The sequence below is a fragment of the Callorhinus ursinus genome, unplaced genomic scaffold (genome assembly GCF_003265705.2).
Source record: "Callorhinus ursinus isolate GAN/ISIS: 27379988/994484 unplaced genomic scaffold, GSC_fseal_2.0 scaffold41, whole genome shotgun sequence".
Taxonomy (NCBI): Eukaryota; Metazoa; Chordata; class Mammalia; order Carnivora; family Otariidae; genus Callorhinus; species Callorhinus ursinus.
Window position 1 is genome coordinate 417,417 of NW_027397103.1, and position 12,392 is coordinate 429,808.

General features: G+C 53.4%; 1 protein-coding gene across 9 annotated transcripts in view; it reads right to left on the reverse strand.

Annotated features, from left to right (window-relative positions):
• Nucleotides 1–12,392, reverse strand: part of UBE3B (ubiquitin protein ligase E3B) — a 51,909-nt gene that overhangs the window by 8,576 nt on the left and 30,941 nt on the right. For all 9 annotated transcript variants that reach the window (XM_025889301.1, XM_025889297.1, XM_025889299.1 and 6 more), the window contains 6 exons: nucleotides 10,654–10,773; nucleotides 6,052–6,228; nucleotides 5,827–5,937; nucleotides 3,428–3,565; nucleotides 3,036–3,101; nucleotides 1,297–1,355 (listed from right to left, as the gene is read on the reverse strand). In XM_025889301.1, the coding sequence (XP_025745086.1) occupies nucleotides 1,297–1,355; nucleotides 3,036–3,101; nucleotides 3,428–3,565; nucleotides 5,827–5,937; nucleotides 6,052–6,228; nucleotides 10,654–10,773 (671 nt within the window). The remainder of the gene's footprint in view (nucleotides 1–1,296; nucleotides 1,356–3,035; nucleotides 3,102–3,427; nucleotides 3,566–5,826; nucleotides 5,938–6,051; nucleotides 6,229–10,653; nucleotides 10,774–12,392) is intronic.

Below are 12,392 nucleotides of genomic sequence, written 5' to 3' on the forward strand. Positions count from 1 at the left end.
TCACAGAAGCCCTCTGAAGGGATGGTTTCTAGGCACACGGCAGGGAGCAACAGGATGCGGTGGCCCTGCTGACACCCCCCGGCAGCACCTCCCCACCTGAGCTCCCGGCTCTCTTCTCTGTTGTCCAACTAATGCCCCGTGGCCAGGAGTCAAAACTGGTGTCTTTCAATCCTGAGGAGAATCAGGCCCATTCTTCTGACCACACTGACAGTCTAAATCAAAGCTCCGCAAGACGGTCTAAATCAAAGCTCCGCAAGCATGCAGACTGCCCCAACCAACTGCCCCGAGAGGGGCAGGATGCTCGGGCTGCAATGTGCATCTGATCCAAATGACTCACCAGGTGGGACTGAGCTCTCACTTGTCACTGGGAGAGTGATGCTCAGATTAACAGTTCAGATGCTCAGCTGAGCCTGGCGGCAGGAGAAGATTGATAGATTGACAAAAGGGCCAATATCTACTCCTCATGCCAGGTTCTACTGTTTTATTTTTTTTAAGATTTTATTTATTTGAGAGAGCGAGAATGAGAGAGAGAGAATGAGAGAGAGAGAGCACATGAGAGGGGGGAGGGTCAGAGGGAGAAGCAGACTCCCTGCTGAGCAGGGAGCCCGATGTGGGACTCGATCCCGGGACTCCAGGATCATGACCTGAGCCGAAGGCAGTCGCTTAACCAACTGAGCCACCCAGGCGCCCCAGGTTCTACTGTTTTAATTAGGTGAGAATAGTGCGGGTGGAGACAGTGCATTAAGGAGTTTTGCTTCTAGGGACCAAAGAGGTTGACATTTATGATAGATTTCTAAAAGCCTGTTATCTGTGACAATAGCTGCTGGGCCTCCGAGTCCTCCCACGTCTAAGGACCTGTCTGTGGCATTTGAATTCATCACTGTGTCTTCTCAAGAACAGCATTTTATACAACTGCCACATGCTATCATTCCAAAATGATCTGCCCCTCCAAGGTGTCCTTCTGCCTCTGTGCCCTCTGGGTTCAGGACTACGTGCCCGAGCGGCTCAGAATCCATTTGTCTGCATCTTGAGCCATCATTAAATTCCTAGGAGCACTGTGGCCTGGGTGGCTCTGACCTTAGATGTGCTACTGCAAAAAATAAATTGTCAATTCTTATTTTGCAAATCGAATTTAATACAATTTTGGCCTATGAACTGTAACCAGTAAATTCCATTATGATATTTATGGCCTCTTTGTACTTCAATCTATCTTAATAAATTCTCAAAGTAAGACCGGAGAGCCAGAATGAAGTCTTTTTCAAGTGCTGACCTTAAAAATCTAATTGCTATACTCACTTATTTTCATTCGTAACAGGAATGGTCTTCCCTCCAGGAATCAGTTCATGGCAAACAAGCTGGGGGAGAAGATGGGGCGCAATTACTCGAGAGAATTCTAACGGGAAAATAGGCTTCCTGAAGATGAAAGGGCCCGACGCCAACGTCCATAATAATGACAGAATGAAGATGGGACGTGTATGGGAATAATCATTTTCACAAGAAGCCAGGGCTTAAATATCAACAAGCAGACCCTGCACAATCAGTATGGAAGGTTTCTTCTCTTCCGACCCTCATGCAGACATTTGTACTAAGGCTTAAAGACATCATAGAGGGGACCATGTTTGCATTATGAGCACAGTTAAATAGATGTTGGTACAGCCGTACCCTGGAATGGTATGGTACCATTTCTGGAAAAAAAAAATGATATAGATGCCCCAGGAGAAAAGTCTGAAAACACATGACACATTAACAGTGGTGCTCTCCTGGCACTGGTCCTATAACTGGTTTTTTCATGTTCTGTGCTCATCTCATAGCAGAATCTGTGGTTACCAGTTTGCATTACTTTTATCATCAAAAGAGAAAATTCTGAGGAAGGCTCAAAATCTGATTAAAGATTTGAAGACCACAGAAGTATTTTCCTCAACTTCAGGCATTTCTGGGGGTCACCTAAAAATCAAAGAATGCATAATTTTAAAGCTAATTTTAGCGGAAATTCTACTAATAGAATATCCTGGGTCTCTGACGATGAAGAAAGGAGCGATTGTGGCCTCTAGTCCCAGCGCTGCCAACACCTTGGGGCAACCGGAGGACCCTGAAGCTGGAAGGGCCTTTGGCAAGCCCCTGGCCTGGTGTTTCCCGGAAAGGGCTCCAGGGAGTGCCTCGTCCACGCGCTATTACTTGGAGAGCCTCGGAGAATCGCTCTGTGGGAAGGCGGAGGTTCTTCCCTCACAGGCTCCGCAGAGCACTCACACACCAGCGCGCTCAGGGCTCCCTGCAGGAGCTCACGGCGTCACGCTGCTCCCAGCCAGGACTCACACTCACGAGAGGTACTTTTGTGAGAGAAGAGAAGTGGGGCTCGGGGAGACGAGTGACCTCTCGGAGGCGATGCAGGCTCGGCCCCAAGAAGCCAGCTCTGCACGAGGCAGCTCTAGGTCCGGTTTCTCCCGCAGCCCTCAGGACACGGGCGCACGGAGGCTCACGCAGGTGTCCGCTGGGACAGCACTGGAGGGCGCAGAGGGCACTTCGGGGAAAAGCCAAAAGGCAAACTCTGGCAGGAGACTTCTCTGCTGCCACAGTGTCCACTGTCTTTTCCTCCTGCTCTGCTCTCCATCATGAGCAAGAGCAAGGCCTGGATTCTGTTCGAGGCACTTCTCGGGCGGCTTCTTCCCCTCTGCAAGTCACAAGCCTCCGTGTGTGACAGCTAATCCTCACCATGGCAACAAAAAGCAACGTTACAAATGGGGAATTAGAACTTCCATCAGGAAGGACCCTAAGTGCGACCTAAGCAGAGCAGGGTCTCTGTGGGGAGCTCTCCGAGGGCCAAGCAGGCAAAGGCCAGGTCAACTGGGAACGGGAGGGGGAACGCCCCCCCTGGCTGGTGAGGCGGGAGTAGGGGGATGGGCGAGGGAGCCAGACACCAGAGGACAGCCAGCCTCGGTTTGTGGACCTTCTCCTGGGGAAAACACCAAGAGCAGGGCAGGTCCCAGGAAGCCAGTGGAGGGCGGCAAAGAATTGCTCAGCCACAGAGGCCGACCTACCTGACCCATGACGTCCTCGTCGTACGACAGAGTCAGGCCCAGGTCAGCAATGTCCCCGTCGTAGCGCTAATGCAACAGAGAAAGGGCGAGTGTTGGGACCCAGGCGGGCCATATCCTTGAAAGCTTTAACCACCCCCCCCCCACAACACACGATGCTGCATGGGCAGGACCACTATGACTGCCACTCAGCCTGAAGCAAAGAGAAAGGCCACTCATCACCGTGAGGAAGGAGGTAGGAATGGCCAGAAGGGGACGTGGGGGCCCATGGTGGCTACAGAGCAGCCCCTGCCCCAGAGCAGGAAATCGCCTCCCACCACACGAGAACCCCGAGGCCTTCACTTCACTGAGTTTCCACCAGCCTGCAGCGATGCCCGCCGCCATGCCACACTGACCTTAATGGAAGTGAGGTTTTTATAGAACTCTGAGTCCAGCGAAGGAAGCTCATCCACAGAACTGTAGAAGATACTGTGGTGGTGCCCAAGCAGCTGGCTCAGGAAGAAGGACGCGAAGGGCACGTCCACCACAATTCCCTGCGAGAGGAGAGACGGAAGCTCGCCGTCTGCCATGCGGGATCCCACCTCGGGGACCTGGTCAGGGTGGCTCAGGCTGCAGAGGGGCTGCAAGGGTGTCAAGGACATCTCGAGGCGCTTCATAAACTTTTGAGGTGGAGACCAGTACCTCCCACCACTTGCACACCATCAAGTGCCTCCGAGGGACATCACGGCCCAGCAGTTAAGGGCACAGGCTTTGGAGCTACACCGCTCAGGGCTCCAGTCCCAGCTGCACTGCTGCCTGGCTGCAGGATGCCGGCTCTCCCCCTCTGTAAATGGGGACCGGCAGAGCCTCCCAGTGTTCAGGTTTAAATGAGCAGGGTGGAGAGGAACGCAAAGCATCGGCTCTCACTTGGAGACAGGGCAGGGGAAGCCTCCAGGAGAGAGACCTATCTAGGCTAGACCTGAGGAGCACAAGGGCTCTCTACAAGAGGCCCACAGGCATGCCCCGGGGTGGGGGGTGGGGAGCACAGAGCTCTCTGGCCACAGCGCAGTGTTTGAAGGAGGAGAGGCGAGGGATCAGGGCCAGATGGGGGCGGGGGGGCTTCCTGAGCTTCCTGGAGTCTGAACTCTATGCGGAGGGCAGCAGGGAGCCCCAGGGGGGCTCTAGGCAGAGAAGTGTCAGGTTTGTACTTGGCGTGGGGAACGGACCGGAGGAGGACAGGAGGCAGGGAGGGATGCAGCAAGAAAACCATTGCAGAACACTGGGGAGGACGGACAGATTGTTCTAGCTGGAGAGAAGTATGCAGGCCAGAGAGGTTTAGAAGGGACAGGGGCTCAGACTCGATGACGGCCCATCTCAGAGGACTGCGAGGGTTACATGAGTTAATACACGCTGCTCCTCACACGGGGCCCAGCATGTCCTAATTTCTCTCTGCGCTGTTACTGCTGGAGAAGGAGACAGACGCTGGGTCCAGGGAACGAGGGAGCACATTCACAGAAGCCATGAAGTCATGCTTCTCGGCTGGCCCAACTCTTCTGGACATAGCACAGCTACACGTTTAAAAGAGAAATGTGGCATGTAGCCAGGTACATCCTCATGGGATTTCTTTTCTAAATGGGAAATCAGCTGAAATATGGTCTCCATTTGCAGATGTGGAAACAAACACAGAAAAGGAGGCCAGGACCCCCACCCAGTCTAGGGCAGGAGGCAGCCTGAGGGAGCCTGGGCAGGGATGCAGAGGGGGCATCTGATCTCACGCTGGCCAGGGACTGAGGCCATGAACACAGAGAGAATGCGTATGCTCGCCCCCAAATGGCCTCTCTCCCTCCCTCCCTCCACTGGCCACAGCCACCAGCTCTGCCGTCGGAGGGCACCCTGCCTTCCCTAGGGTTTGTGATGGGTGAGAGATGAGTGCTGCTCAGGCACTCTTGGAGCCCATTGTGAAGGCCACAAGCTCCCGCTGTAGCTTTCCTTCCTGCCTGGGGAGCAGAACCCTCAGGGTGGGGGCCAAAGCCCCCTGGAGGGAGTTCTGCCGGCCTGGCTCGCAGTGGACAGGGATCGGGAGCTGTGTGGGCCTCACCTGGGGCCTGCCCCAGTCCACGCCGCCCTGACCCCACGAGACTGACGAGCCGGGCACCATGGCGGGGGGGGGGGTCTTCCCTGTCTTCGCTCATTTACGATCTACAGCAACCCCATCACGTAGCTTTTATCACCCCTACTCCCTCCGACCAGAACGAGGGCCTACAGAAATAAACGCGACACGCTCGCAGTCATACGGCTAGCCGGGGACAGCCAGTCTCGACCAGCAGCTGGGGGCACTGTCCTGTGGTCCTGTTCTGGCTCATAGGCAACACTGAGATGCCTGCGGCTGGCTCTGAAGCACTCCAATTACAAAAGATTTAGGGAAACAGCTGTAACAACTAACACGCCCCACAAAATGCTGCCCTCCTACAACGGGACCAGGCCAGCCCGGGTTTGAATTTGGGTTCTACCGCGTAACTAGCACTGAGAGTCTGGACCAGTGACTTCTCGAAGCCTTGGTCCTGTCACCGGCAGGTAAATGGGGCAGCAGCAGCCTGGCCACAGGACTGGGCGGGAGGGTGAAATGACATACCCCGTGGAAAGCACCCAGTATTTCTGTCCAGTAATTGTGGGTGCTGTCCGCTTTCTCGGGCTCCCTCCTAATGACAGCGCCTTTATGTAGGTGGGCCCTGCCACGACACCACGCACCAAGTCCCCGGGGCTTCTAGCATCTTGTTTCCCCCCGCCCAGGTGCGCCGCTCCTGCATGTGCCTACCTCGTACACGGCCTTCCCCAGCATCTTGCCCACAAATTCAAAGAGCTGCAGGTAGTTCTCGTGAATGTAGGATGTGGGCGAGGGGTAGAGCCTCTCGTCCCCGCTGGTTGTCTGCAAGGGAGAAGAACGGAGGGAGGCAGGGAGCCTGCGTGCCCGGCCCTTTGCTTCTCACTCGTCACCGAGAATGTGGCTGCCGTCGGCCCCGCTCCCGCTCCCCTTAAATACCTTGAACAGATTGAGTGCTGGGTCGAACACCCTCTTGATGATTTCCTCCAAGAACTCCTTGAAGACACCGTCCTGGTCAATGCCTGCCTCGTCCACCCCGAGGTCGTTGACGAACTTGACGCGGATGACGCCCTTCATGGCGTGCTGGGAGAGCTGCCGGAGTTGCTCGTAGCCGTCCTGCCGAGGCCAGAACGGCAGCCCGTCAGGAGGGGGAGGCCCTCTGCCTAACTCACGGCTGCTGCTCCACAGTTCTGGCTCCCCTGTGTGAAGCCTTCCTGGCGTAACTACTGAACACCCAAGTCAGGACGTGGGGTGTGGGGATGGGCAGTTCTCACCCGTTTTTAAATGGGCCGGTTAAAAGGAAAACTCATTTTGGGGACGGGACTCCACTGCTCTGTGGCAAGGGGAGGCTGCCCTCGAGATGATGCAGAGCACGGGGATGGGGACACCAGACAAGATGAGCTGTGACAAGCTCCTGGCCGTCAGACAAAGGATGGAAGTAATGGCGACAAGATCCCACCCTATTTTAATGCAAAGACTAGCTTATTTAGTTCATGGTAAAAATCAGTCAAACTCAGACCCCTATGAGATAAAAATAAAAATACGCCCCACCCCTCAACTCCTGGTCTCTTTCCCCAGATCATGAAAGGCCTGGGTGAGTCAGGCTAAGGAATTTAGGGTCCACCATGAAGGGCGGCAGGGAGCCACAGAAGAGTCCAGGCAAGGAGAGACATGACTGGCTTTCTCAGAAAGATCTTTGTTGGCGGCAGAGCAGAGAGATGGCAGGGACAAGGGTGCAGGAGTGATGCTGGGCCCACACGAGGCAAGGGCAGCGGGGAGAAGCCCAGCACACTCTGGTTGGCAGCCAGCCGGCAAGGCATGCAGCCATCCAGCACCCCCCACGCAGAACTCGAGGACGCGACTTCAGAGGTCTTGTATTCAATTATATCATTTGGTCCGCCTCTCAATTCTAATCTGTTGAGGTCTTTAGGCTCCTGGTTCTGTTTCTGGCATCAGCAAGCTGCTCAGGTTTTTGTTCTTGAGGAGTGACTGCCAGAAGCAGTGCTGAACAAGACCGCGACCAGGGAGGAGTCTTCTGGTCCAATACGCGGGGCCCCATCTTGGGGGTACAATCGCGCTCTTTAGATACTGTCGTGTAAGGGGCAAATCAACTGCAATATCCTACTGAGGCCACCCTGCGGGTCTCCCTCCCAGTCACAGCCATGGTACCATCAGACATTCCGCTAACACGAGACAGACCATGTCCACAGCAGCCACCTGCCTGCCAATGACAGCCCTTGTCACAAAGCACAGGGGCCAGACTGGTAAGAACTGCTTTGGGGAACTCTTGCCACCTTCCTGCTGATCATATTTCCCTCGTGATGCAAAGGACTGTCCCCTGGTGGCTCCTGATCTTATTCTGGGGTTAAGCTCCCAAGTTAGAGAGCCAATAATAACCATCTGTGAAAGGCAGAGGCTTTGGGTGTGCAGTCCTGAGAAGCACCTGAGAAGTGGAAGTTTGAGAACCACCAAGTGAGATGAAAAGCAGCGGAACACAGGAAGTCAGCATGCAGCTGCAGCGGAATGGTCATTCTGCCTACATTTATGGTAATTATCTTGGCACAGAGTCCAGGATGGGTGGAGAATTCCAGCATGTTCTTGCTTGCCTGCAGGACTTCCTCCATTCTGCTCTGAAATGATGCCTCCCTAAGCTGACTTCACATTGGCAGGGGTGCCAGGATCACGCAGATTAAATGAGATGGTGTTACGTGCAAGCACTTAGCATGCGGCCGCACACATGGCAGGTGCTTAAGGAATGTTCGTTGGAGGTGAATCTCGCTTTTTCTTTATCAGCCCCACATTGGCCTTTTCTTCGAAGAGCTGGAGAGAAGAATTTGCCAGCTGCCTCCGCTGACAAACTGCCTGCTGCGCCCACTGGGCACAAGCATCACTACACAAGAACTGGATCGGTGTCCTTCCTTCTGGAAGGTGAGTGGGAGGAGGGTATCCCTCTTCCCCACTGCAGCTCAAACAGCAGAGGCAGAGGACTCTGACCTGGGGATGAGAGCCCAGCTCTCCCACTGAGACCCGAGTGAACGTGACTGTGAATCTTAACTTCTCTGGCCTCAGTTCCGCCTTTGACCGAAGGGACAGGGCTGGGCAGAGGATGTCTTATGGTTCCTTCCAGACCTGAGATGCTAGGGTCCCAGCCCCAGTTTAACCCTCTGTGACGGGAAGCTTTCTTGCAAGACTTCAGACTAACACCTGCAAGGGGAATACTGAAGCGCCATCTTCAATAAAACCACAGAAAAGGAGACTGAATAAAAGGCCAGAGGAGCATAGGTGTGCCTAATATCAGCTTTTTGATGCCCCCTTGTGTCCAAATCAAGCAAATGCCACTGGGCTCTCCTCACAACCAAGCTAGCAGGTAATGAGAACTAGGGTGACTGAGTATGTGACCCTCTCCTCCTCCTAGTTCAATAGGAACAACAGTAATCTGTGTCATGACAAGATAGACTCTAATGGAATAGAAAAAGAAAAGTGGGCTTGGCCAAGAACCTAAGACAGACACCCCTCCTGTGACACCCTGAGAGCCGTGTTTGACACAGCAGGCCCGGGGTAACCAGGACGTGTGGTGAGTCTCCCACAAACAATGACACTTAAGGAGGGAGCCGGGGACTCCCTCACTCTCAGGACACATACCAGTATCTACCACCACAGCCTTCCTGTTGGTGCCGGCCACGTCTGAGAGGGACTGGGGACCCTAAGTGACAGGGGAGGAGCTTCCAGATCCAAGAAGGAAAATGCTGGAGAAGGGTGTTTCCAAATACAACTGAGCTTTTTCCTCTTTGAGTCAAAGCAAAGCCTGCAGACTGGTGGCCCACAGGATGGATTCGCTGGGTCATCTAACCTTCCAGACACTTCACAAAACCCCAGTCATTCACAACATAAAAGCCCCCTGGCCTGCTCTTAAAAACCCAGAGCAGGGTGCCTGGGTGGCTCAGTTGGTTAAGCATCTGCCTTCGGCCCAGGTCATGATCCCGGGGGTCCTGGGATTGAGTCACATGTCAGGCTCCTTGCTCAGTGGGGAGTCTGCTTCTCCCTCCCCCTCTGATGCTCCCTCCCCACTTGGGTTCTTTTTGCCTCAAATAAATGAATAAAATCTTTAAAAAACAAAAAAAACCCAGAGCATAATGGAGCCTGATTTCACACACAGAAGTTGTCAGGTGGGACGGAGAGGAGGTGCCAACCCCTCCCTACTGCTCGCCAACCCTGAGGCTGGATGTCAGGTGTCATCTGCCCACTCATGAGAGGGGCTCTTTTTCTTACAGAGTTATCTATGCTGAGGGCTGTGTTTCAAGAAGAGCAGGAGGGAGCAGCGGAAGTGAAGAATATTCCTATTGTTTCGCGTGCAAACAAGACGCTCCTGTGCGGACATACTCAGCCAGCTTGACCCATTCCCATGACCAGGGGGGGTCCCTGTAGGCACTTAAGTTTCTTCTACTTTTAAGAATGTCAGAAGCATCATCTGGCTAACACACGCTGCCTCTCCCCAGCAGACCCCAGTGTCAATCGCCAGTGTTCAGGGGAACTAAAAGCAGCTCTGCAGGAAGGAGCAGGAATGCCCCAAGGGGGAGAAATGAAAATGTGGGGGAGGGGGTGGGGAGGAAGGGCTGCTGCCAGTGCCATTTGCTGGTGGCTGGCTATGTGGCCATGTGCCATGCCGGGATCCCACGACTGCCCTATACCGCAGAACATGCTAATTTGCCAGGGGCTGTGGCTGGAGCCAGAGAGAAGGTCTGAAGAGCAAGCCCGGGCAACTATATCAAGTCCAGCCTCTCCTGGGAATGTGGACTTGGGGTTCAGTCACCAGTTTGACCTGGGGCAGGCTCAGCACATTTGGGCAGGCTCTGCACTGCACAACCATGGGGGGTACGGCACACGGTGACCTCATAGGCACGTACATTTACTATATCGACGTTCCAGCAGATTGTCGTCAGCATTATGTCCTGACAAAAACATTAAGTTATTACAATTTTCTGACATACAGAGGTAGAGTGTTCCGAGGAAAGACATCTATCTCTTGTTCACATGAAGCTGCCACAGAGCAGTCACGCTGGCTGAGGTGGGCCACTGTTTCTCCTAACTTCCTGTCTACGAAGAACCCCTAGCTCTGCGGTAAATGCACCCCCCAGTATGGCTCAGTCAACTTACTACCTACACTCCTGTCTGCACATTCACAGTTGGGAGTCTGGGCAAAGTGTCTCCCAGGGCAAAGGGAGTCTGCCCAGACATGGGAATGCCTGCACGTAGCACTCCTTGTCCTCACTGCAAAGAGCACCAAGTGTTCGATGTTCCAGCCCTGGGGCCCTGGTGGGGAAAAGGCAGGGAAATACCACACTATGGGTCCCCAGCACGGAGATCATGTTTAATCGAGCGGCTCTTTAGAGCACATGATGGGACCAACAGCCCCATTCCAACCCTGAGCCTTGATTTCAGTGCCATTAGATCAAGGACTGACAAGAATGGTTGGAGGTAATGGATCATCCACTAAAAATCCAGCATTTCACAGAGTACACCTCTTTTCGATGGGCTTCTCACCTCCAGCATCCGGGACCGTCGGATAGTGATATGAGTGACGTGCGGAGAGGCCGAGCTGGTCTCCACGAGCCCCAGTTTCTCCTTCTCCTTGGTGACCATGTTTCGAAACAGGAGAACTCTCTGAAATGAGCAAAGGTGAGACCAGAAACTGGGTCAACAACCGATGATTCCCGAAGACACAGTGTACAAGATTAGTGAAAAAAGTCATCTGAGAGGCAAACAGAATAGGACACTCTGATATGCGCTGCAGGTTAGAAGTGTCTTGGGAGAATTGCAGACATTCCCCAACACAATCTGGGGAATTAGAAATTATAGCTGAATACATGCCAAGGAAGAAAGGTCCCAGAAAAAGCGGTCTGGCTGTAGCCAGAATGCACTTTACAATGGTCTGGGAGAAAATCATTCTCGTTCAGTTGATAAACCACTATAAAAACCTGGCGTCAGGACAGGTTAGAGGCTGCCTTATATAGCTGTGCCTGCTTTAAAGGAAATCAATGTCATGAGTTACAAAACAGAAACATTTCAAAGATAGTATTTTTCATGGTCAGAAATTTTAAAAAATGATCTCACAGAATAAAGGTCCCTTTTATCTGCGTCCTCTGTGCCCTCAAGCACACCGAAGCCCCACCCCCCACCCCTGCCAAGTAACATTTCTCAATTACTGTTAGAGAGGAACCCTCTCCCCCCGCATGGTCAAGATTCTGATAAGCCCCTTTTAGGAGAGCACGACCCCCTGCCCCAGCCTGGGTTTGAGAATCACTGCTGTACAAGCACTCAGATGACATCAGCTGAATGAAAAAAATAAATCCAACCACTGCTGTTTTCTTAAAAATGAGAATCCCCACCAAAGTCAAAAGCTTTGTTAAATACAAACAAGGACAGTCAGAACAATAACAATGGTAATAAGGGTTAACTATACACAGGGGAGGTTAGTGCATTCACATTTGATCATTTAATTGGCTATGAAGTAAATACAGCTGTAACAGGAAAAGCAATTGCCAATGGCCTCCTGAGGAGGAACGTATTTGGCAGAGGGGCTACTTCTCAGCGGGGCAGCTTAATGTGGCTGGTCGGCAAGTCTAGAAACAAGGACTGCAGTGCTCTGAGTAGTACCAGAAGCTCTGGGGGTTCTAGGACAACACAGAGGGGAAGAACAGACTGAGCATCAGGGACGGCGGCCGTGATGCGGGTGAAGGGCACCTTCGACTATCCTGTCTGTGCAGGGGGACTGCCGACTTCCAGAACAGGTCTTTCATTTGTGTGGGCTATGGCGCACAACGGCTTCTTCTGACCTCAAATCTTTAGCACGATCACCTGCACACGAGGCAGAAGAAAAGCTTCCCATCTGGGTGGATCCGGTATGGGGCAGAGACCTCATACACAGAAGTGGAAGTACAGAGGGGGCTGAGGGAATGCCCGCCTCCCAGGAATCCCAGGATGAAGCCCTGATTTCCATGGGGTGTGGAAGACGGACTGGGGCAACTGTAAGCAGTGCTCAAGGGGCTGAGAGGCCTCAGCGACCACAGAAGACATCTGGGAAAGGACCCGTGTCTCCACTGTGCAGATGAAGAAAGTGACTCACCCAAGGTCCCACAGCTGGTGGACAGAGGGGACAGATTCAAACCCAGGACCCACACACAGACCACCACACCACACAGCCCCTGCCTACCTCACAGGGTGCCAGGCCTTCCAGGCCCAAACAAGAGAGAAAGGCCTCGAGTCCCAGTCGCACCCAGATT